This window comes from Punica granatum, chromosome 3 (genome assembly GCF_007655135.1).
Source record: "Punica granatum isolate Tunisia-2019 chromosome 3, ASM765513v2, whole genome shotgun sequence".
Taxonomy (NCBI): Eukaryota; Viridiplantae; Streptophyta; class Magnoliopsida; order Myrtales; family Lythraceae; genus Punica; species Punica granatum.
Genome location: NC_045129.1, coordinates 4,668,022 through 4,694,414, shown reverse-complemented (window position 1 = coordinate 4,694,414; position 26,393 = coordinate 4,668,022). Strand labels below are relative to the sequence as shown.

The 26,393-nt window shown below is 40.3% G+C and overlaps 6 protein-coding genes across 6 annotated transcripts in view; 2 read left to right on the top strand and 4 right to left on the bottom strand.

Annotated features, from left to right (window-relative positions):
- The window catches only part of LOC116201683 (probable disease resistance protein At1g61300), a 280,377-nt gene that overhangs the window by 216,598 nt on the left and 37,386 nt on the right, over positions 1–26,393 (bottom strand). The gene's annotated exons all lie outside the window — the stretch shown is intronic.
- On the bottom strand, positions 1,042–1,670 carry LOC116201739. The gene has a single exon (XM_031533144.1). It carries the CDS (start codon positions 1,651–1,653, stop codon positions 1,459–1,461), a length of 195 nt encoding a protein of 64 aa, XP_031389004.1. The 5' UTR covers positions 1,654–1,670; the 3' UTR covers positions 1,042–1,458.
- Positions 6,390–7,788, top strand: LOC116199527 (LOB domain-containing protein 27-like). The gene is made up of 2 exons (XM_031529900.1): positions 6,390–7,297; positions 7,477–7,788. Exons 1-2 carry the CDS (start codon positions 6,390–6,392, stop codon positions 7,640–7,642), a joined length of 1,074 nt encoding a protein of 357 aa, XP_031385760.1. The 3' UTR covers positions 7,643–7,788.
- Positions 8,273–10,534, bottom strand: LOC116201700 (putative pentatricopeptide repeat-containing protein At1g17630). The gene has a single exon (XM_031533074.1). It carries the CDS (start codon positions 10,461–10,463, stop codon positions 8,334–8,336), a length of 2,130 nt encoding a protein of 709 aa, XP_031388934.1. The 5' UTR covers positions 10,464–10,534; the 3' UTR covers positions 8,273–8,333.
- On the bottom strand, positions 13,018–14,377 carry LOC116201730 (NDR1/HIN1-like protein 6). The gene has a single exon (XM_031533119.1). It carries the CDS (start codon positions 14,284–14,286, stop codon positions 13,528–13,530), a length of 759 nt encoding a protein of 252 aa, XP_031388979.1. The 5' UTR covers positions 14,287–14,377; the 3' UTR covers positions 13,018–13,527.
- LOC116201693 (receptor-like serine/threonine-protein kinase ALE2) lies at positions 21,167–26,099 on the top strand. The gene is made up of 10 exons (XM_031533057.1): positions 21,167–21,718; positions 22,446–22,535; positions 22,634–22,837; positions 22,923–23,015; positions 23,111–23,215; positions 23,475–23,849; positions 23,970–24,251; positions 24,380–24,772; positions 24,855–25,098; positions 25,224–26,099. The coding sequence occupies exons 1-10, from the start codon at positions 21,640–21,642 to the stop codon at positions 25,921–25,923; spliced, it is 2,565 nt and encodes an 854-aa protein (XP_031388917.1). The 5' UTR covers positions 21,167–21,639; the 3' UTR covers positions 25,924–26,099.

Here is a 26,393-nt window from a genome sequence, read left to right as displayed (position 1 = left end):
GACCACCAGCATTCATTGCGCATCCAATCTCGGCAAATGCTGCAATATTGCCTACGAGGATCACCCTCAAAGCAAGTGTTGGTTTGACCGCCATTATTTTCTTGTCATGAGCCTCGATAGCAGACAAACTCGAAAGGATTAGTTCATAATCATGTATAAACTAGAAAATGGAGGAACGTAGGTGGAAGATGATGAGGTTTGAACTCCGTACATCCAGCAGGTAATTTTGGGTGATGGCAAGCAAGTTTTTCAGCACTCAGAAAACTGATTTCACGATATCGTTCTCAACTTTCATAGAAAGCATGTGCCACTTCCCATAGATTGTATCTTCACGTCTTCGAGCTCTTTCTCGTGTTTTGTACTCTTCGATCTTTGATGGTGATGCTGAATTTTCCTGGCATTCTCATCACAATCATCAGAAAACCGTCGAGAAGAAGAGAAAGCAAGAGGTAATTGCCAAGGAGATCGGTGAAGTAGTCTTGGCTGTCGCTGAGGTAGCCTTTCCTTGCAGCTGGGATTGATCTTCAGGGATTCTTGAAGCTTTGTCAAGATCAGAATGTATGGAATAGTCTTCTTCCTGTTGGTTCTCCGTTTCTTCGCTGCAACTCCCCTGTACTCACTCTCTCAAATCACACCTCTTCCTACCAATATACTACACATTAGGTTGAGGAAAACGAAAACCATATGAAAAACTCGTGGATTTGCTTCATCATAAGGGTGTCGTTCGATGCAGACTTGCAACTGTGTCATGCGTAGCCCAGCACAGCCATTTCCTTGTTTATATACCACTTTTACACTCATGTATAAATGATTAGTGGAAAGTAAGGAAAACGTATTGGTAACACTGTTAATAATGTTTTCTCCAAAGAGAACATGAGAACTTGTTTCCATTTTACCTACGTTAAATTCAAATAGAAAAAACCGAAATTCGTTTCCTCAGTCAGAATAAGCATTAGAAAGTAGTTATTAATGATTTTAACCTATACGAAGATAACTTTCTAAGTCCACTCCTTGCAGAAAATCAAAAACTTAGTCTTGATCTCGAGAAGCTATGAATGTAGATAACACTCAAATAGAAAAATTAACAGTGCCCGGCATGCAAAATGATCATAACATGTCTCAATTCCTATCTCTTCTTTCCTCCGACTACTTGGTTTTACAAGCCAGCTATATATTTTTCGTATCTTAAGCCTGCACTCAGCATTGCCCTGGTGCCTCAACACTGCTTACAACATAAAAACTAACAAATCCGAATACTCTTATTCCCCGCAGCTTAAAAATTCACTGCTGCTAAGTATGAAGCCAGCAAGAATCCTTAATACAATGCTTACTCGGTTAATCACCTAAGAAAAGACAAAACCTCAACAGTAGAGAGACCAAGCAGCAACAGATCCCAATTGTTGTACAATACCATCCCTTAATGGCTGCCGTCTGTGAAGGGTTCACCTACTGTGTCTTTCATGATTTCTCTGCAGGATTTTTAGGGTCCTGTTTGGAACCTGAAACTGCTGCAGTGGCTGCCGCTGTAACAGCAGCTGCTGCTGCCCCGAGCTTCACGCTCCCGGCAGCCTTCATTGCGCCTCCGATCTTAGCAAATGCCGCAATTCCACCTATGAGAATTGCCCTTAGAGCAACTGTTGGTTTAACCGCCATATTTTTCCTATCTTGAGCTGCAATAACGGACAAACTCACAAGTCTTAGTTCATATTTTAGTATTCTTATGAAAATGGAGGAAAAGTAGGCGGAAGATTATGAGGTCTTAACTCCATACACAGCAGGAAATGCATTTACCGACTAAGTTTGGGTGTGTTAGGCAAACAAGTTTTCAGCTTGTTGGAAGCTGAATTCAGGATACTGTACTCAACTTTCATATGTTGCATTTGTCCAGCTGATACAGAGAATGTAGAAGAAGAAGAAGAAGAACGATGGACATTCATGAAATTTAACTTTCCTCTTGCCTAAGTTGGAAGAGAGGAAAACTGATGTTTTAAACAACTTCAAAACAATTAAGCTATTAAACATGTATTTTCAGTGATGTTAACCTCGAAGGATTTTCCCCACCAAGTAGAAGCACCATACTTCTTTTCAACAATCAAAATTGTTAACTTCAGTTTTCTATACTTACCAAATGCACATTTCTATGCTCTCTACACCAGAGAAAACAAGCTAGGCAATTTCGAGACGAATGAAAAGAAAACATCTAAGCGTGAGGATCAGCAGAACGAGAGCATGAAACTTTGGGCAAACGGGAATTTTAATTCGAGATTAGGAAGATGAGGGGCATCATGAATCCTTCCATCAAGGATCCACGCGATATCATGCCCTCTTACAATACTCCTCACCCCAGAGCTTGTTTGGATAGGAGGGAAAGGGAGGGGAGGAAAGGGAAAGTTGTACAGAATTTTCAAAAACTTTCATACAACTTTCCCTCCCCTCCCTTTCCTTTTTCCTCTGTTTGCCTTAATCCAAAAGGAGGGTAAAAAGATGAACTTTTCCCACAAAATCATCCCTTTCTAATGGCAGAATCAAAATATAATTAGACACCCTGACCCAACTAATTTCCAACAATGCAGAAAAAAGGAAATGCAGCTAATCTGTAGCTCAATACTACATAGCCTCCACACTCATCTCGTTCAACCGTTACACGTTTTGATTAATTCGACAAACCAAATCCACACAAAGACCACAAATTCCAATTAATTCCACCCGAATATAAATTTTGACCAAGACTTCCTCCCTTTGAGATCAAGCTAAAAGGGTCTTCCAAAGCCCATAAACAGAAGCCGTAAAGTTCGAAACGTTAGAGACATTAGTCAAGAAATGGCCGATCAACAAAGTGAATCCATCCCCAGAAGCATCTAAACCATACGATTCAACAAAGATCAATCAAGTGACACAGAAGCACACAATCAGAGAGCCAAGAGAGAGATAAAGATCCAACCTTTGTGAAGAATCTGGGGAAGAAAAGGGACGCTGTAACTCTGTGGATAAAATAAAAGTGAGGGGCCCTTTGAAGAAGACGAGGGAAGGGAAATGGCGAGAGTGCCCGTGGCTGTTTTCCTCTTCCTTCGGAGCTAGAAATCAGGTCTGCTTATAGCTCAAAGCAATGGCGAGCCGCTGGACCAAGGAATTTCTCCTGTCTCTGCTGCTCGCTGCTACGAGAACGAAAGATATGTTCGTCTGAATTTGGTCCTCGTCTTGTTTCATTTGTTGAATGTCACCCTCTACTTTCTATTTATTTCCAATCAAGTCATAGAACTTGTCAAAGTTCTACAGCTACGACTTAAGATTGTGGCTAACTGCATCCCAATCATCTATTTCACGATAGATATATTCGTCCTTATGCTCCCGATGTTTTCGGATTTGTTTAAGTACGCACCTGATTCGAGCTAGGTTGGCTCAACGCGACCCACCCTATTCATCTTAAGGTGTTAATAAGGATTGATATAAATTTTTTGTCTCGTATTCAGAATTGATGTCGTTTAAAATGATTAGATAATAAGTTACACTAGTATTCCCCTCAAGTACAATATTACTAAATTGAATTGCGTATTTAACATGAATTATAATACTATCCATACATACGACGCTCCAATTATAATGATTTTGTTCAATACGCTCATGGATGGATTGATTTGGAAGAGAAAAAAATTAAGGGCAAAGAATAAAAATTAAAAATTGGAGATAAAATTTGAAATAAAAATAAAAATAACGCAATAGAATATGAGATTGTGAGGTAGCGAGAGAAAAACAAAATAAAGAGAGTTCGATATGTAAGGGAAAAAAAGATATAAGAGGAAAATAATATTGTTATTAAACTCCGCTTTTTTATTTGAAATCTTATTATATTTATATACAAAAAAGAATGAATATTTTCGACTTTTCAATTACGTTCCAAGAAGAGAATTATTCCATGATTTACAAGAGAATTACTCCCTGATTCCAGTGTTTATACCAAAATTTCCCAAAGTGTTTCATCTTTGCCTCAAATGGAAGCATCAAGGCACCTAATAGTAATATTAAGGCTGGTTGAAGTCGAGTAATGGGTTTTGTCTTATATATCTACATTGGGCCTCACTGCTTTTGATCTAATGGACCACGCGGCCCGGTTTTTCAATCTGGCCTGAACAAAGTTGGACCGGGCATTACGGGCCCAGGGATTGGGTTTTAGCTATTCAAGCAAGTCCGAACTGCCATTCAGTGAGATTGAGATACTTCCTCGACTTATTAACTAACACTAATATCGCAGACGTATCTTGGTTTGCAGCTGATCACGAGATGCTTTTAATGAGCATGTTTAAGCATCTCTATCTTATATTAATAAAATTAGAGGCGGCATGAATAGCTGAGGGTCAGGGTCAAGTTGTTTCATCAGTGAATGCATAATAACCAATTCATCAACAAAAAATTTCGTAAGGAATCCGACTGTCCAAGGCTGGAGCTCTTTCTCTTCATGCATCAGTCTGTTGAGTAGTTTGATGTAACGTCATTCGGCGAATCGAAGCGAGCCATACTTCACGTGAAGGCAACTTATGTGCTTACAAGCTAGTTAGTATAACGATCAGGACCCCCATCAACCCTCATGGTGAATATTTCCTGCATTCTCCTTCCAGTGAGTTCGTTTTCTTTTTCCCCCTTCCTTCTTTTAGACGAAATTGTTCGAAGTTTCACTATGTAAGTTGCTATCTGGGAGCTAATATTGAGCTTTTCCTTTTCCCTTTATCCTTTGTGTAAAAGTTATGGGCGGGCGAGAATTTGCAATTTCTAAACTTTATTTTTTATTTTTTGAATTCTAAACACATTAGTTTGATAGTTTGGCCCCTCTACTTGTTACATATTGAAAGAGTTCTCTTCGAGTGCAACCTCGGCAGCACATTAGTTTGATATTTTGGCCCCTCTACTTGTTACATATTGAAAGAGTTCTCTTCGAGTGCAACCTCGGCCACCCTTATATAATATGGTTCGTCCAAAAGCAATGGCTTAGTCGTAAACAGAAACTTACTTATAAAGAAGGCAAAAGTATGAAATAGAGTCCTCTCCAAAACATACCGATTCACATGTTATGATTCAAATATAGTTCATAGAAATCATAGATGACCACAAGCCAAAGAGCCCACCCGAACATATCAGGGGATTCGAACTCGAGATTTGGGGCCTCCAAACCATATAAAAGTGAGTTTGGAACTATTAGGCAATTACCCTTTATGGCATTTTTTTTACTTAACTAATTTTACTTTACTTTTATCTCAATTCAACAACAGAATTATTTTTTTATTTTTTTTATTTTTTTCCAAATTTTCTCCCGTATTTTTTGTTATTTATTATTTAAATTAATTTTTAATACTAAATTCTTTTAAATATTTAATACTTTGTCCTCAATTTCAACACTTTTTTCTTCAATTCAACAGTACAATCATTATTTTTTTACCTTATTCTTCAAATTCTCTCACATATTTTTCTAACCACTTTTGTTTTCATCTCCTCAAATCAAACTAAATCAAATTAAATTAAATTTAAATAAAATCATAAATCACAACCGTGCACTTTCTAAAATTACTAGAATTCAGAAACCTTAATCCTAGTCGTAGGCTAGATTTCTTTGTTCTATTTCTAACACAATTTTCGAGCAAAATCCTAGTCGAAAAAACCTTATGGAATTAAAGAAAGCGAAAGTATGAAATGCAACATAATCGTCTTGAAAACAACTGATTCATAAGTTACATTTTATCGTAAAAACAAGTTTCACATATTAGTTCTTACTATGTGATCAAGTTACCAAAATATCCTCCATATGCGTGTCAAATGCTCATCGAGTTTGAACATTATGGAATTTCTAATTTCTGACACATTCATAGATCACAACCTTACACTTTCCAAAATTAGCCACGCTCCCTAAATCCGTCAAGACTGATTAAGATCCTCTTTCACCAAAAAAATTAAGATCCTCTTTCTCTCTCCCTGACCAGCTAATTAACCCCTATCCCACTCATTCTCTCTCTCTCCATATTGACCAAACCCAAATTTAACCCCTCTCTCTCTTTCTTGACAATTCTTATCTAATCTACTCTCTCTCTCTCTCTCTCTCTCTCTCTCCTCTCTAAATGATGGTTTATTAATCAAATTTAATTAATTAACTTGTTCTAAATTCCATAGCTATAACTATAAACATCCATTGGAATTAGTTTTTTTGTCTCTTCCCCCCCACCCGCCAACAATTTCTCTCCCCCACAAACCCGGCCAAAAGCAAAAGCAACAATTTCTCCCAACATTCTCTCCCCATCACAGCCTCTCCCCCTAATCCCTCTCCCCCTCTCCCTTCAATCCATCCATCCCGCATGCACCCCCGCCGGAAACGCCCCCGTTATCTCCTCCCCCCCACCACCAACACCATGCCCCCTCCCTTCATTAACTCCTCCTCCACCCCCACCGTCACCACCGCCCAGCTCCCTCACCCTGCCTCCACCGGTACCACCACCACTACAACCACATCCACCTCCGCCACCGGCCAGACCCATGCCTGTGCCGCCTGCAAGTACCAGCGCCGCAAGTGCACCCCGGACTGCCTCCTTGCCCCTTACTTCCCCCACGACCACACCCGCCAGTTCCAGAACGCCCACAAGCTCTTCGGCGTCAGCAAGATCACCAAGATCATCGAGCACCTCGGACCCCTCGAGAAGGACGAAGCCATGCGCACCATCATCTACCAGTCCGATGCCCGAGCTCACGACCCTGTCAGCGGCTGCTACGGCATGGTTCGTGACCTCCAGCGCCAGATTGAACTCTGCCAGGCCGAGCTCGAGCTCGTCCTCCGCCAGCTCGACTTCTTCCGCCAGCAGGAGGCTGCCGCCGCCCTTGGCTGCGACCTCATGTCCGGCCCCAATGCCACTGCCGCCACCTCCACCGACCCCTTTGTCCAGGCCTTTGGCGCGTTGCCCTCCGATGAGCCTCACCAGGCCAATAACAATGGCCTCGTGGACGAGTTTAATGTCAACCATAACAACGTTAACAGCGATGCTGTTGCATGGGCCATGCAAGACTGTTCGTCTCCCACTTCCAACGGTAACAATGGTGTCAATGTGATGCCTCATCATCACCAGCAGCATCAACAACTATTCCATCAACACGTCGGTGATGGTAGTGATGATCACGATAATGATAATGGCAAGCAGATGCAGGGTTTCAATATGGTCGATCAGTGCAACGATATGAAGCCGCTGATTCTCGACTTGCCACCGGATGATCATCGTGAGCAGCATCACGACCTTGGATTTTCGTCCGACGTAGCTATAAACAGGAGGTAATATATATATATATATATATAGATATATTTTTTTTTTCAGATCCGGATTTCGATTCAATAATACCGATCACATTGATAATATTAACATCATGAATCAGATAGGATCATCTTCTAGATTACATAATCGAACAATGTATAATCAACCTTCTGATTTGTTTTGTAAATGTTCTGTGCAGTAATCAACCGATACTGGAGATGGATCAATGCAGGATGACCAAGATAAGAGAAGATGATGAAGAAGACCAAAATAATCAAAGACAAGGAGTAATCGATTTTCATCAAGATCACAATGATCTAAAGGATGCAGCCACCTTCTTTACACTCACAAATTGTTCTTCGTAAGGAGGAAAAGAGAGATAGAGGAGATAATCCTAAACATTAGAGTCGAAAGCAGGCTACTGTGCTGCCATTTTCGACAACGATTTGTACCATAGTTCGACATTGAGTTAGATCATAATAATTTTTCTAATTTCTTGTGTAGGATTTAATTTCATGTGTTTTCAGTAAATTAATGTTTGAATTCGGTTCAGTTTTTCCGAAATCCAAATTGTCAAACGCGACTCTCTGGGGAGAGGGGCGTCTTGACTATACATTCAGGTTGTATGTAAGTGCTCTTACCAGCCTGCTTCACCGTGTTAGCCCAACACCCGTAAATGGGCGGGTCGGGCTGTCGGAGTAATGTATGCGCAGGGGCTAGAACAAATAGGCGGGTTGAGGGTACCAAGCATGTATCTCGGGCCTGGCCCGAGTTATCCTGAGGCTGTATTGCAGTACAAGTACTTTATTTATCTTTTACATTCATGCTGGAATTTTTGCAATAGGAAACAATCAAATATATGAGAATGCAGAATATAAAAATATATATGTGTGTGTATATCAATTTTGATGGCATATGCTAATATGAGAGTGCACGATATATATGTGTGTGTGTGTGTGTAGCAACTTTCAACAAAGAAATTAGCAGAAAGAGCAGGAGAAAAACTAGCCACTTGCATTATATACTCAATGATTTCAGTCAACAAAGTTTATGTGTTTATCCCGCGAAGGGCGTATCCAACTTTGAGTTACCCATCTGAAGCGTCAATTCCTCGAGAACCCGATAAACCTCCCCCAAACCTGCATCAGCAGAGCTCACATTCCCTGCAGAAAATACATGCACCTTCTGCTTCAGCTCGATCCAACTCTGCCCGGCAACTTTCTTCAACCCCTTCTCCCTTGAGGAGACCCTCACCCTTGCCGAATCATCCCACCTGCCATTTGTGGCGTAGATATTTGAGAGCAGCATATAACTCCCAGTCATCTCTGTACCAGAACTCAAAATTTGGGCAGCAGTTTCCTCTGCGATGGCTGTATCTCTATGCATCTGGCACGAATTGAGAAGAGCACCCCAGATGCAAGCATTCGGTTCAAATGGCATAGTCTTCACGGTCTCACTCGCCTCCTCGAGGGACCCGGAGCGGCTGAAGAGATCGATCACGCAAGCATAATGCTCCATTCTGGGCTCAACTCCAAATTCTTTTTGCATGCGCTTGAATAGAATACGGCCTTCATTGACAAGCCCAGAGTGACTGCAGGCAGAAAGAACTGCTATGAACGTCACCTCATCAGGTTGGAACCCATTCTTAAGCATTCGATCAAAATACTCCAGGGACTCCCTTCCATGCCCATGCATTCCGTGCCCTGCCATGATAGTGTTCCACGAGATCAAGTCCCAACTATTCTTGAGCATCTCAAACACCAAAACACCTTCCCTGAGGCTCCCACACTTCATGTACATGCTAATCAAGCTGTTCCCGACTAAGATATTACCGTCCATCGAGGCCCTGAGTACTAGGCCATGAATTTCACGGCCCAAGTTAAGAGCAGCTAAACCTGCACAGGCCGATAAGACACTAGAAATTGTTATGTTGTTGGGCTCAACTTTAGCAAGCCACATTCGTCTAAAAAGTTCAAGAGCCTCTTTTCCTTGCCCTGAGGAAGTAAACCCATCAATCACCGCACTCCAACTTATGACATTAGGTTTTACCATTGAACAATCGTCATCTAACTCCTCTAGCTGTGCAAATAGTTCATAAGCCTCATCACATAACCCACAGTCCACATAGGATGTTATCAGAGAGTTCCAACTCACTATACTTTTGGTTTCAATGTCAGAAAAAATTTTCTTTGCCCCTTCTATGTCTCCTTGCTTCCCATAGAGAGATATCAAAGCATTATGAACAATCAACTGATCTTCGCATCCGCTCTTTAATGCGAATCCATGAACAGTCCTGCCGTTAATCGACACAGAACCATCAGCACAAACAGATAATACAACTGCTAGCACTTCAGGACTGCAACCAATTCCTCTTCTTCTCATTTCACAAAACAAGCCGATCGTTTCTTCTCTCCGCCCGCAACGAGCGTGGCTCGACAGCAGAGATGTCCAAGTCACGATGTTCGGCTCCATGCCTTCTGATTTCATCAGTCTAACCATTTCCACAGCAGAGTCAGAGTCCAAATTCCGTGAAAAGCCGGAAACCATTGTGTTCCACGAAACTTGACTCCTTACTGGCATTCTATCGAACACCTGGCGAGCGACATCCATTTGGCTGATCTTTCCGTACATACCGATCAGCTCGTTCATTACATGGAGGTTGCAATGAAATCCCATCTGCAGGGATTGACAATGAAGAATCCTCCCCCAGTTGGAGCTCAAACCACCTTTCATCGCACAGGCCCTGATTACCAAAGGGACGGTGAACCCATCACCCAAAACGCCAAATTTTCTCATTTGACAATACAAACGCAGAGCTTCATCGCAATTCCCATTGGTTACATAAGCTCTTATGATGGAGTTCCATAGCAGCAAGTTCGACTTACACTCGACTGACGTTTCATCAAAAACGTCACGCGCAACTGCCAGAGACCCAAACCGGGCGTAGGCCGCGACCAGCCGAGCGGCCAAGAATGACGACCGGTGAGCGCCATTGACAATGATCTGGGAGTGAAGTTGTGGGGGCAGTGCAGAGCTCCGGCATTGGTGGAGGAGGTGATCGAAGAAATCGAGGAGGTCATCGGTGGCGGGAATAGTAGAGAGAGGAGAGCAGAGGGTGAGATGTGAGGCGAAGGGGTAATGGGATCCGCAGAAGGGCTTGATGCGACGGGTGGAAGCATGAAGCATGAAGGTCTCATCAATGGAGGAGTAACCTCTGTTTTGGCGGGAAAGAAAGAACGGTTACTGTCGGCAACGACGGTCGATGACTGAAAATTGCTTCTTTCAGATGAGACAGACGTCCTTATAGTTTGTGAAAATTAATTTTGTTCGCCTGCCCAAGTGTTCATTTCTATTCAATTTACTCCCAATAGTTTATTGGATTCTCAAATTGATCACTATGAGAGTAAAGTTCATTTAAGAATGCAGAGGAGTATGTATGAGTGCTTCTTTAGTGGTTTTTAAGCCAGTGTTTGATGAATTATTTCATGATTTGGTTAAATTAGTGATCGAAAATGTGATTCTTTTATGCAGATTAATAATTACTTATATAAGAACTACTTACAATTATTTCAAACATCAATTTTAACTTTAGCAATATTAAATTATTGTTTATCGAAAATTTTAATTTATTCTTATTGTTAGATTTTGATGAAGGGAGAAAGACGGTTTCTAATGTCTCTGTAAAGAAAGAAAACTGGAAAATCTATTTTCCTTTCAAATCCTATGTGCATTCTTTTGATAATGCCTTCCGTATAATGATTATGTGTATTAAAGAGATTTACTTAATAAAAGTAGACAATCAATGAGAAAAGGATACTTCATTAAATAAAGAAGATATATACAATGATGGAATTGTAACTCAACAAGATAGAAATAAACAACTCAAACCAAAATTACAAACGATGGCCTACTTTACTTTCCGTCGAGGCAGGTAGTTTAGGCTCTGAACTTAGGTACGAGGTTGCTTGTAGATGAAATAGAAGGAATGCAATCATTTTGAGATGCTCTGAGCGAATAGTCGTGGAATGGAGGCGAGACCTTCTATCAACAAGCTGATGAAGTTGTGACCGTGTCGTTGAGGATGTAATCCTGCTGCCACAGACTTGTGAACTTGAATCGTTGAGGGATCACCCTACCGCTACAAACTCGAAATATCTATATTACTCAAACTCCTAAGGATAAAAGCTCGGCTAAGCTGAGAAACTTGCACAGATTCTATCTATTGAATGAGTTGTATGTTAATCCTGTGAGATCTTCTGATATTTATAAATTTTCCTCCCTCCTTAACGATTACAAATATCTCCTATTTGATGTTGAGAACGTGAACTCTTTATTATCCAACTGCTTTTAACCGTCATCTTATTCCCACGTGATAATTATCCACAACTTTGACCTAGTTCACCTTGTATAAGTTTTATCTTCTCGATTTGTAATTGCTCAGCAATCGTGATTTAGAGACAACGTCGTGACTGCCCAAATTTAAGTAGTTATGATTCGAATACGACATCGTCAACGCTTATATTATAGGAGCCAGTCAATCACAGAATATAAATCATGCAATATCATGCAGAGTTACGTCCATATTCTGCCTATTCACATGCTCAAAATCTGAATCTGTTCGCTGTGCCAGAAACGACTCCATTCTTCTAGGGTTCTACTAATATTACGTTGATACCCTAAGCTTTTGTAATTTATAGGAATGCTCGATACGTCTAATGACTTAATTAGATCACATGGTAAAACTCTGAAAACCATTTTATTCTGGTAACAATTCTGAATGTTTTTAGCAATTATAAATTTGTATTTTTATGCCAGCAATAACACTCTCATACTAAATTAAGTGAAATTAGCTAGGTAAGATATATTTTTTTTTAGTTTCATTTTTTATTAAGAGGGATTTGATTAAAGCATAAGGCAATATAGGATATTATGCAGTTCCCCTTTGGCCAAAAAATCTCACATTCAAGTAAATCTAGATCTTAGATCATATAATTCACGGCGAATCGAGTCAAGTATCACAAGAACATAAAATTTCCCCCTCTTAGAAACACACGACTTTGTGTACCGTATTACATGCCATTTGAGGCAGCTACACCGACAGAATTGTAGCTGAAGCCTGACGCATTCAAACGCGTGAAACCCAACCCATATACATACTGAATTAAATGAGGAAGTTTCATTTTCGTACCATTTTTCGCACGTTCGAGCATGACAATCCACTCAACACATTCAAAGCCCAGCAAGACAAAACACGTGTGATGTGCCTTATAATGCCACCACTCACCGCATTGGGCCGGGCCCACATCTAATTACAGATGTAATACAGCTAGCTCGCCCAACAAACAAAACAAATTAATCATTATTCAAGTGATGATGTGAAATTTGGAGCATTTGCACCCATAAATTATTCTTGTATAATAAATGTCTACAAACTTCATCACTTTTTTACAGTTGTTATGATAATTATTTAGTCTACGTTGTAATGACACACTTGAAAATGTTTTTTTTTCTATGTTCACTCTAATATTCGAAAACATACGACCGTCTGATTAATTTTATTCAAATTATATTGATACACTAAATGATCAAATTCTAAATTATCAATTTTCTTTGTATATAAAATCTAAACACAAAATTTTATTTAAGAAACAACTGTCGAATCGAGTGAATCAAATCGTGCAATTTATTTTTTCAATCCTAGAGTTCCTAATTGAGGAAAAACCATCGACTGCAACAAATAAAGCGCCAATCATCATTTGTAATTTCAAGAAAATTTAAAAGCCAAGAACACATGATATATGATGACATCTTTAATATTACAAATAAAACATCACTTTCCCCCCTAAATTCCAATCAAGAACACTCCACACCCTTCCATTTACAAACCCATCACCATCAACAAAGCAAAAATCCAAATAAAATCTATAAAATGGAAATTACATTAACAAAAAAAAAGAGAGAAATTACACTAACATTTCAAAATAAATTAAAAGAAAAGCACAAAATGACCCCGAAACACCTCTAAGTTCTAACCATCCATGTGAGCTGCCATTTCTTATCCTAATAATCATAATAATTACGTAATTATAGGTGGGGAAAACATGGGTTCACATGGATTTAGGAAAAAAGAAAAAACATTTTTTTAGTTTTTATTCTTAAATAAAATTTGTCGGTGTAAATTTAGAAAAGATAAAGAATCTCCCTACTCTCACTTTTTTGTGAAATTTCCCCCTGTTTTACTAATTTTTCTCTAAAAAGTCCATTTCCAGATCTTGATCCTCGTATCGACCTTACACTTGACGTTCGCCGTCGACGCCACCGCCGGCGCTTTTCCGGCTGCAGGAACAGTAGCTCTGATCCCGTCGCAGGTGACCCTGATCCCGATCCTCGGAGTCTTCAAGCCCCCTGCCTTCATCTTCACCTTCGTATCCAACTTCACCTTCAACGGCACGCCGTTCTTGCCCTTCAATGCAGACTTCAGTTTGCTCAGCGAATCGCTGTCCAGTGGCTGATTGTTGCTCGTTATCGACGATCTGAGGACGGTCGAGTTCCGTTTGCCATGGACGAACGCCGGGAATTTCCCGTCTCCGACGTCGACGTCGCTCGCAAGGACCGAGATGGAAGTGGGGCTGTAGATGTAGACGACCTTCTTGTTGGGGTTGCGGGCGGTGACGGTGAGGTTGAACTTGGAGCTGACGCCGGAGGAGGTGGTGTTGAGGTAAGCGAGCCGGAAGGATGTGACCGAGAAGGAGGGGCGTTGGGGGCGGTAGAGGGCGTAGAAGATGGCGGCGGCGGCGGCGATGAGGAGGAGGAGGACAAGGAAGGCGACGGTGGTCCAGAGGCAGCATCTGCAGCAGCAGCCGCGGCGGTGGCGGCGGCGGCTGGGCTGGGGGCGATAGGCGGAGCGGGTGGTGGCTCCGTACAGCTGGGCCTTTGTTGCGGGGAATGTCGGGGTGGCGGTGCCGCCGTTCGCCGTGGGTTTGGCGGAGGGAAAGACTCTGTCGGTCATGGCTCGAGAGAGAGAGAGAGAGAGAGAGAGAGATGTCTGCTTGTCTGAGGTGTCTGCTTAGAGAGAGAGAGAGAGGGGGGGGGGGGGGAGGAATCCCAAATATACTCTCGCCTTCAGCAGGGAGTGAGCGCGTAGAGCGACGCGTCGCGGATAATGAGGAATATACCTACCAAGGAAAAAAAAGAAGAACAAACATAAAAGCTCACCAATTTCTTCTTGAGTCCTTATTTTCCTTTCAAGTTTGAAGAAGGTAATGAGTACCGATAGATATATATAATACATGCGATGCAAAAGACGACCTTTGAAGTGGGGTGATAACGGAAGTTAAATTGGTTTGGCGTACCCTTTGACTTGGACGATAATGTTTTTGACCTTCTTAGGATAACTAACTAACCATGTTCATGTTCTTCTCATTGGTCAACCCAAAAGTTAAGTCAACGCAGCCTTGCATGTGACTTAGCCCTGTTGGCATGTTACCCGTTTCAATTCGGTACGAGCATGCCGAACCTTGAGAAATCAGTTAAAGCACCAATCGCCACTCCTAAATTTTTATTGTCTAACCTATGGTTGCGGCAGTTTTTTTTGCTTTGTTAGGCTACTTCGGAACGTAACTTCGATATGAGTGATATACGAATGTGTGTGGGACCTTAGTTACCGTTGCGTCATCGAAGAGAGGTTGATTTTGATCCAGTTTGGAAGTTTTTGGTAGGTCGGAGTTCGGGTGCTTCGCATATTCCTGCATTAGTCAATTCGATTCAAGAACTAATTGGTGGCTAGAGAGTGGATAATTGAGTTGAGGTGACTTATATCTTTTCAGTAGATAATTCTTACGCGAATTGGTTAGAGCGGGAAGCGGCTTTATTGCCTCAAAGCATGCATTTTTATCATGATGTGCGCACCTTTACGTTCTTTGATTTGTAATTTGCTGGCTTCATCCTCTTCATCCAAAAAAGAAGAACTACACATGTCGAAGAATTGTTCCTCTTAATTCTAACTCACCATATATAGTTGAAGAAACTACTGATAAGTTTTGGTAGATGGATACATAAACTTAAATGTATCCGAATAACCACCCGCAAGTTTATATAATTGAAAAGGTTTTTATTATTTCTTCTTGATCCGCAATTATCAAGAATTATTATTTTATTATTTTTCAAAGAAAATTCTTTCAATTCATGTAAAAGAAAAAATTATTATATTTTGACGGAATTTTTATTTTATGCAATGTAAATCTGTAAGTCTCACCATAAAATATTGATCCCACGACGTGTAGGTACGACGGACAATTCATTAAGGGAATCGGTTAGGCTCTCACGTACAACTTTTGAGCAAAATATTCTTTTTTCCCCTCTTTTTTGGTGTAATGTTAAGCAAAAGATGGAATGTAAATGTCTGCATTATACGCAGTTCTTACCTAAATTGGATAGTATAAGATCATCATCATCAACTAAAAGAAAAAGTTATGTTCCGCGAAGAAAAAAAATAAAAAACAAAGAAAATTATTTGAAGAAGAAATGAAGATGGCAGGTAAATCACACGCGTCGGATTGCGTTTGGGGATGCAATTGCACGCATTTGCCAGATGGAATTGTGCCACCTAATACGTGATTATTATTGATCACCCTCCTTTAATTTCTTTTTCAATTTTAATTTCCCCTGGGTCAGACCGTCCCCTTCAATAATTAGATCCCTCAAACGTAATCAAAACACAAGTATCATTTCGCGAATACATCAAACTATCTAACAGACACATCCCGCTAATTTAATCAAAACCTCAAAAATTGTATGAACAGTTAGCTCGACACAGTTCGGCATAAAACAGAAAATTTAACGACATTCGATCACGAGACGTATATATCCTTTTGTACCGTGTTGATTGAGCAATTTTTGATTGTAGATGCATGTAACAGAACATGATTTATGATTTACCGCATGCGCGGATTTATACCAGAACATGTAACCACATGTAATAAATTTCTCTTAATTATCTTTTCGCAATTTGATGTAGTGCACGACGACAGCGACGGGCTACCTTCCATCACAATGTGGAGGCCCACATCCAAACTGTTCGATGATCGATCGGGCATGTCAGATCTGATGACTTCAAGCACTAACAACTACTTGCTCCCCACCTTAAAGTTTGATGAAGTGCACCGAATCAAATGGCCGAAATTTGGAGATCCAATTGCGGAGCGAAGATGATAAGTCATATCACGCCTTGAAGGGACGAACTATATTAGCAATCATGCAGAATTAAACGTGTAATTCCTTCTCATGATGAAATTCGACTTTAAGATAAAATTTCTCATTAGACTTTCGGATATTATAATGTACATTGAAAAAGAAAAATAATTCAACTTACGTGTCATATAAATCAATTTTAATCATTGTGATGATAGATATGGATCTGGATAAAGTATTTTTGGACTTTTTTTTATTCCGCAAGCTATTCGAATGTGTAATGAGTTTCGACAAATTCAAGTTCGACCCCAGTTAGTTAACTGAGGAGTAAAACTCTCTCAGTCATGGAATCTTAACCAATCATAAGACTCGAGCGCAAGATCGTACTTGTGAAGAACAAATATTTAAATACTTGAACCAATCCATATTGCTAGTATTTTTGGACTTTAATAGGTTGGATGGCGCCAATTATTGCCATTGCACTTCTTGGCTTTGTGTTCATATTGGTATTGATGATTGATCTCTAGAATTCTTCTATGCACACTTTTTTCGGTGAGTACACGAATTTTCTCAATGTATTAATTGGTTGAGACTTATTTCATTTGGTTTCCATTTGATATAATCGTAAAGTGCTTTCAGTGAGTTTTAAACTCTTATGCGATAACTAAAATTCATTCATTAAAACTTCAATATGTTGTTGATTCATATTCTCGTAGTATTCATGTACATACATATATATATATATATATATATATATATATAGTTTCTGTTCGATAAGTTTGACCTTTTCATCGTTACATTAACTGCAGCATGAAAACAAGATAGTGACCCCTTAATTCTCCCACCACTTCATGGTCCATGAATAGACTTTCTATTATATGGGACACCATTTAATGGTGAATTTCCCGATTGAATATGTTCTCGATGCGTGCAATCGTCCGTTGGTTAGATCAATTATTGCTCTTGATAACCATAAGTAGCATGATGATTGACTAATTAATGAAACCCCATATCTAACTTTGTTAAGGTCAATTAGCCATTGTTGCAATTATCATTATTTCATTATTTTGCCGTCAATTTTCGATTGTTCCTTCTAGTTCTTGTATTGAGCTGCTTTTGCGCAGACTAGTTGTCATTTTCTCTACAGTCACTACGAGGAGTTATAAGCCCATGAAAGCCCAAGTATATATAGCCATGGTTTCGGGCATTTGGATGCCAAAATGGCCCAAGTCCACCTTAATATTATTAGCTGATATAGTGAAAAATATTCTCTCTGTTTACAGATATATCAACGAACGTTTGCTTAATTATTATATGATCATATGGATTGGTCAGGTGGAAATTTTAAAACCGAAAGCCGACATTGATCAGTGTTGTCTCAAAGGGCCACAACTTCTACTAATTGCATGGTTTTTGACGGGATAGTCGACACTGAGCACCTGCAGATTACCTTGTGGCATGGGAATTGTATTTCCTTTTATGATAGAAAGTTCTTCAGTGTATATATACTCCGATAAATTCAATTCACATAGAAATATTAATTATGAGTTCCATGTTGGTTTAGTCTTCCCTCGTGATAACATAATATATAGTCACATCTCTATATTTCATGAGCTTGTCCACACATATATAGTTCATGTAATAGGCAGATAACAATATTGGCTATCTCATGCTTCCGATATTTCGACGCGAACACGAAAAATAGCAATTTCACCAACACATTTAGAGGTGGATTTGGTCATGTGCGTGCGTGAACAATGTTTGCATGCCCTTTGCATATATATATATGTATGCTTGAAGGGATCATACAAGTCAGCAATCACTAATCATTCTTGTCAACATTATTATAAATAGGGAATGTGGATCCAACCCTACATTTTGCATTTCAAAGCAACCACCCAAAACCTACCCTCTCATGTAGCCAAATGTCGTGGGGACCAAATCCATCACAGCCTTCGATGGCCAGTCATATATTTGTTTATATACGGGAATGATTGTTTTTCCTCTAATCCCATTAATTAATTCAATGCTTTTTGGCTTTTTGTTGCATTTTCTAAGCCATAATTATAGTGGATTGATTAATTCGAGAGAGTTATGCTATGTCTTTTCATTAATTGGTAGTCTGAACATACCCATGACACACAACGACAGAGATTCTTCAGAGAAAATTACAACCTAGTTAGCCAGACCTAGATTGTCCAGTGGAGTGGTAGAGTCCGATCGAACATTAATTTTCTTGTTTAATCATAAGCATTTGATATGTTATTAGTCATACTTTTAAGATATTCCAATTGATCAGACGATGCGAGATCCACGTGGATCAATTTTTTTTTTTTTAATTTTATTTTCAAAAGAGCATCAAAGGGGTTTATCCTCTTGTGTTGGATGTTGAATTGATTTCAACATGGAACTGCCTTTAACTTTATTTTACTTTCATGATTTCATTTACATCATGTCCATTGGTCCTCTCCTCCTTTACCCGCGGGGGTTTGCCTTTGTTAAGGAAAATAGAATAAATCACTTTTCTTTCTTCTATTATTTATTCTTTTAAGGTGGGGAGTCAAAGAATCAAGGGATGCATAAACCGACTGAGAAGAATGAGCCCATCTTGGAAGCAATGAAAAGTTTGAATTGAGTATATATATATATATATATATTTATATTTATATTTATGGTTGAAGATATAATATAATATATATTTGCTTCAGTTCATTAACAAGAAAAAGATAAAGAAGTTCAATTAATTTTTATATTCTTTTTTTTTTGGTAAGTTGGAATTCGAAGATATATTAGAATGTAATGCATTTATTTGTTTAATAATGAGTTTTTTTTTTATCAACTGGCCGAGGCTCAAGGAAAATAAAAACAAAACGGAAAATTAAACTAAAATAAATCGGGTTACAAGATAGTCCCAAAGATCTCCAGAAAGTAGAGTCCTGATGTCGTCTAGAACGTGTGGCAGACATGCAAATTCCAAAGCAAACTAATTTACAACAGAATTACCTTCCGGTACATAGGAGAGATAGTTTAGTATGGAGATTCTACATTAATTTTGCATGCAGGAACATTTAAATCATCATGAAATAATGATGAAATTGTAAGAACCTTTTTTGCATTACAGTACAATATTATGATCATCGGTCGAACTTCCTACCGAAAAAACAAAAAGCACGAATCGAACTGATGATGAGATCACGATTTCCTTAAAATCGGACTCATTAATCCTATTTGACTAATTTGACCATAATCATAGTTATGATAAAGTTTTCTTTGATAACGGAGACATTTCCCGACAAAGAAGATGGCCCCTTTTCTGAATCCCGACCACTTAGCTGACTTTAATCACCCCCAATCTATCTCCATAAAAGTTCTTCAAAGGTACAAATAATTCACAAAGAGACATCTGCAAGTGAGGAGTAAACAGTGCTTATCCTCGCCCCAAATCGGCCCCACGTTCGATTGTACAATCTTTCTATTTATTTAATTATTTGAGTCTTCTAAACTAAACTCTAATTAGTAAAATGTTGACATTATTCTTTACTCGTAAATCGCTATCTGCAAATCTCGCTGATGCGGGACGTGCGGTTGTCCAAATAACATCTACCAGTTTCATCGAGCTTTACACTTGCCATGTAATATATATTTATCTTGATATAACGACACGAAGCAACATTCGAGTCCGGGCACTGTTTGAAAACTTCAAAGACATATTAAAATTGTAAATTAAAAAACACACACTCACACAAAAGAAAGGGCGTACATATATATTTATGTGGCCATTGGTGTTAGGTGATAGTATTGGGTTGTTGATTGGATCTTTCAGTCAGTGTGACATCTAAAAATCTTTGAGATTGAGGAAAGAGGCTTTGCATAAATGATACAAGTCGTCGACTTAGAACTATCAGGTCTTTAATTCTATTTTCATGAATAAAACTTTCGTATTTGTATATTAGACGATATAAATCTCTCTTATCATAAGAAAAAAAAAAAGAGTGAGATCTTAGAATAGAAACATGAGGACGACTCCGCGCATTGAAGGGGGCCTCCTAAAATTCACGTCCCATTAATCCATATCTTGTCGGCTACTTGATCAAAAAAATTATATAATTTTTGCTGGAAAATTAAATCTACATCTATATATTATTGATTTTGTCCGATCCTCTGTCCTATACCTGCTGCGAACGTGGTAAATATTTGTAACTTGGATTAGAAAAAGTCACGAGCGCGTACGAGCTAGTGCCAATTAGATCTGTCGGTCGGGATCGCGATCGCGATCGCGAGAAAAATCTAGTCATCTTTCCGAATAACAGTAGCCTGTTACGAGGAGCGGGGGCGACTGCCCACTGATCCAAATCCCGCTCGAAAAAGGAAAGGATGGGCATGTAATAATTTAGGAGTGGGGGAGGAAGTAGTGAACTGTGCTCGGAAATTTCCCTTTCCTGACAGAACATTCCTGTCGGGAAGTTGAAAAAGTTCGTTAAGCCTCGGATACTGATTACAGCTGAGCTGAGCAACTGGGCAGTTGAATTCAGTCGAAATCATTAGTTTTAAACTAATACAAGGATGCCCCCAAGGACGGTGTCTTGGTTGGACTGATCGTCACCCTCTAAATATCTGACAAAAGTCACACCAAACATATATTATAGAATGAGAAAGGAAGAAAAAACATGCCCAAGATTCCAAATTTATGTCATATTTTCAACATGAATCTCTCTCTCTCTCTCTCTCAGCCCACATGCTTACAGACAGACAAAGCTCTCTTTGGTTGTTTAAAGTGCTCTCTATCTCTGGTCATTTAAGCTCCTCTAAGTGTACTGTGTACTGTTCTTCTTTTTCTTCTTCCCTTTGCTTGGATCAGTTCCTCTGCTGCGAAACCAAGCAGCTGACTGCTTTGCTTTAGCCTCTTCCTCCCTTCTGATCACATTTTCACATGCCTTAGAGAAGAAATACATCAAACTATTCCATTCCATTCTCCATTCTCATTCCTCATCACCACTTGGCCTCTCTCTCTCTCTCTCTACCAAACAAAATCCCATCTTCCTCACTCCTTTCAGTTAGCAGCACTGATACAGATTCTGGGTCTTCCACAGAATTGCAAATCCTAGCCTCGTTGTTTGATGGGGAGAGCTGAAGACTGAGAGATCTTGCAGAGTCGTTTGGTCTATCAGATCAAATGGGTGCAATGCAGTTGGGCTTGCTGGTCATGCAGCTGTGCCTGGTTGCCACTGCATTGCTGGTTAATGGATCTGCGGGTAATGGACTTTGGTTTATGAACATTGAGCTTTGTGATTGATTTGATCTTGTTTTAGTCTTCATCCAATTGTATGATTAAGGATCTTCTGCGAGTTTTGGGTTTGAATTGATTTTTGAGGAAAATTCTCCAAAGTTTGCTGCTTAAATGGAGAAGTAATGCTCACGTTAGGTGGAAAAAATGATGAACTTGCTAATTGGGATTACCACAAAAAGATAAAGAAAATAAGACTGTATATTTTGCTGTTATACATGCAAATATCCATTAATCGTTATTTACTTACCTTTTTCTTCATTTCTGAATTCATTACTAGAGCAAAGCCCATTCTGTGTGTCAGAACATTATTGAATTTGCCAGAATTTTAGGAGTTGATGTCTGTTCATCAAATGTCAGGAAATTTCTTTTTTGGCAATCTCCAGTATGAATGTGCTACTTTAGCTTCATACCAACCGCATGTGTCATCATAACTCGTTCTTCATCTTCAATAACAAGATCGATCTATCCACTCAAATCCGATTTATTTCGAGTAGGTGCAGAACGAGAATTGGTTCTGTGAAAACATTTTGATAAAAGACTTTCATTGACTTTAGTCAGTTCTTCCCTTCAATGAAAGTCCTACTTTCCCAGGATGTGTCAAAATTCTAAATCGAGAACATATTCGTCATTAAATGCACAATTCTGCCACTGTTCTCCGACTGTTTTCTCTAATGTCCTTTGACACTTAACAGACTACCATGCTCTGTCTCCTGCTTCAAGTCCTGTCCACGATGCGAGGAAAAGACGTGGAGATCTTCATAACAGTCCACCAACAAGCGGCAGTATGAGATCTCTTATGGATCTGAGAAAATTTCAGTATTAAATCTTAGAGAAAGATTTGCTTTAACAAAATGCTATTTTGATTAATTTCCTGTTACAGCCTCAAGTTCACATAAGCCAATGAGGCCTTCAGGTATCTCAGTTGCACCTTCGATATCGAACGAACCAGCATATCGGAGGAATCACTTTCCTGCAAATGCTCCCTCGATCCCATTTAATAAGCACCATCAGTCTAGAAACCGAATCATCGATTCTTCTCCGAGATCCTCTGTCTTTCCACCACATATTCACCACCGACTAAGAGGTTCGAATCATAGCTAATAACATTTTGATTAATATTATTTTTCTCATTCTCCAAGTTTATTAATTCTTAGAAATATTTTGTGAAGGTCCTTTCCACTCCCCTTTCCATTCTCACTGGGGCCATCGCAGTGCACAAGCACCTGCCCCATCACCGCAAATAATTCCGAACCGTTTCAATGGTATTCGAACAACTTGGTTGAAGTCCTCGGTTTATATCTTATATAAATGTTCTCAATGGCTTCTATTGTTGCGTGTTTTTCTGTTTCCTCCAAAGAGCCAGCTCTTTCGCCCGCATTCTCCCCTTCAGGTCTAGTGACGAAAGCGAAGGCTCCTCCTCTGTCACCTATATTGTCTCTTCCACCCCCACCACCTAATGAAGGTACGCTCTTAATTTCTGCTGGGGGTACTTCTTATGTCTTATCTTCAGTTTAGATGGGCTTCTTACTGACTCTCTTCATGAAGCTCGTGTACTAGTCGAATTTGAGACGGGTTGTGACCCTTCAATCTACCCCTTTAACTAGTCAGCCAGCACTCTGGCTCAACAAACTTACTTTAAACTCTCGAATTTCTTCTTTGGTTTCTGTTTTCATTCCATAGGCCACGTCATTTATTACATAAAGCTGCATTCGGCTTTGTAGATTGTGCATCAATGACCTGCACTGAGCCGATGACTTACACTCCTCCTGGGTCACCATGTGGCTGCGTGTGGCCAATTCAGGTCGAGCTTCGCCTCGGGGTGGCACTCTACACATTCTTCCCGTTAGTTTCCAAGCTTGCAAAGGAGATTGCATCAAGCATTTTGCTTGATCGTAGCGAAGTTCGGATCATGGGAGCGGACTCAGTGAGCCACCAACAGCTTGAGAAAACAATTGTCCTGATAAACTTGGTTCCTAGAGGATTGAAGTTTGAATATTCCGTCGCATTTTCTATCTACGAGAAGTTCTGGCGCAAAGAGATTCTAATAAAATCATCCCAATTTGGAGATTACGAAGTTTTATATGTCCACTATCCAGGTAATTCGATTCCTCGAAGATCTCTCTTTGTGGTGCAAAACTTGGAAGATAAGGAAATTATTTTCTTTGATGAGTTTTCTGTGAAACAAGCAGTCCCTTAAACTGAGACTTCTTTTACAGGTCTTCCACCATCTCCACCTTTATTGCCTTCTGGTGCATCGATCTCGGGCAGTCTACCGTACTCGGGAAGTCAAAGCAACAGACAGCCCATAAAACCGTTGGGAGTTAAAGTTCCGAGACAGAGGAAACATCACAATCTTGCTAGAATCACAATAACTGTCATTGTTCTCTCATCTTTCTCGGCACTAATTGTGTGTACAGTCGTAGTATTACTCTTGAAGCGTAAAGCTCATGCTCCTTCATCAAAAGACCCTCAGCTATATTCCCCCGCTAAACCTTCAGGTAACAAAGTCTGGTTATTAGTCCTCCTGCTGGTTTTTGAAATACGTGTTTTGACACATTTTGGGAGTTACCATGTCCTGTCACTACAGTGTTAATCCTGTGATTGACTGATTGGGATAACCATGCAGGAGCTGCGGCTTCTGTAGTGGACAAGAGTGTTCCTGCTTCGGCTTCAGTATCTTTCCGATCAAATAGCATGGCTTACATGGGAGCTGCCAAGATCTTCAGCCTGAGCAACATAGAGAATGCCACCAGCAGTTTTGACGCGTCAAGGATCCTTGGCGAAGGAGGTTTTGGGGTCGTTTACAGCGGAAAATTAAATAATTCACAGGAAGTGGCAGTGAAAGTTCTGAAGAGGGAAGATCAGCATGGGACCCGGGAATTTCTGGCAGAGGTCGAAATGCTGAGCCGCCTTCACCATAGGAATCTAGTTAAACTTATTGGAATATGCACAGATGAACGTGTCCGCTGCTTGATTTATGAACTGATCCCAAACGGAAGTGTTGAGTCCCACTTACATGGTAGGTAGATCAATCAAAATTTTGTGTCTCACACTTGTGGCCTAAAAATGTGTAATGCTGGGTCTTCTTGTTATTTCTTTAGGAGCTGACAAGGAAAAGTCTCCACTCGATTGGGGTGCTAGGATGAAGATTGCTCTTGGGGCAGCTCGGGGTTTGGCGTACTTGCACGAGGACTCGAATCCACGGGTTATACATCGAGACTTCAAATCGAGCAACATATTGTTGGAGCATGATTTTACCCCAAAGCTATCGGACTTTGGGTTGGCTAGGGCCGCACAGGACGAGGGGAACAGACAAGTTTCGACACAAGTCATGGGAACTTTCGGGTATGACATGATCTGGCCTGATAAGGAAAGTCATTTTCATTGAGTGCCTCCCAAGCAAACTGTTTTCACGTCTCCTGAAAATTTTCTTTAGCTATAACTGAAAAATGCTGGAACTCATTTTGCAGTTACTTGGCACCAGAATACGCGATGACGGGCCACCTCCTCGTGAAGAGCGATGTATACAGCTATGGTGTGGTCTTGCTTGAGCTCCTGACCGGAAGGAAACCCGTGGACCTGTCCCAGCCCCAGGGACAGGAGAACCTAGTCTCATGGGCCCGTCCCTTGCTCACGAGCGAGGAGGGCCTGGAGACTATTGCTGACCCGTTGCTGAAGCTGTCTGATGATGTCTTGCTTGACGGCTTGGCAAAGGTGGCAGCAATAGCCTCAATGTGCGTGCAGCCTGAGGCGTCTCACCGCCCCTTCATGGGTGAAGTCGTGCAGGCACTGAAGCTTGTCTGCAGTGAGTTTGATGAGACCAAAGGATTGATAGGCCGCGGAAGCTTCAGGCAGCTACCGGAGATTCCTGACTTAAAGGGAAATCCCGGAAACTACGAGATTTCTGGTGAGATCTTTAAGAATCCTCCAGAGAGCGATCCTCCTCAGTATTCCTTTGGCTCTGATCACGAGGCCCGACTAGGATTATCGGATCTAGGCGGGAAAGCCGGGTTCAGGGGCGAGGGGTTTTGGGATATCTCGAGCCATTTTAGCTCGGGGCCACTGAGGATGGGGAAGAGGAGGAAGTTTTGGCAGAGGCTCAAGAGTTTGTCTAGAAGCAGCATGAGCGAGCACGATTTCTCATTGAAGTTATGGCCTGAATCCTTTTGATTGGTTTTTTTTCTCCCTCGCCCTTGATTATCGAGTGCATTCGAACCCTTTTGGTGCCCGAAAAAGAAGTTTCCTGTAAATTCACCTTGAACCAATCGGTTCGCAGAAATCCATTCACATTGTTAGAGAAATGTATTGGAATTTTCAGATTGCAGGTTTCAGAAGAATTTCATTCAGTTCTGCTGTCTGCTGATGTTCTTAGTTTTCTTTTGGCCATTTTTGCGTATGTTCAATATACAGATGGATAAATCATTTAAGTTCGACTCCACCTCATCTGGGTGCGATTTCCGGGTTTGGCTTGTAAGTCCTGCAGCGATTAATCTTTCCGAACTCAGTCGGGAAACAGCCTTCAGCTCTTGCCAGCTTTTTCGGGATACCCATCATCCCTCCAAAAAATCCCCAATATATAGGTGTCCAGCGAAACAAACTAACGAGGCATTTCATCGGAAGAAGGGACTAAAGTAACGATT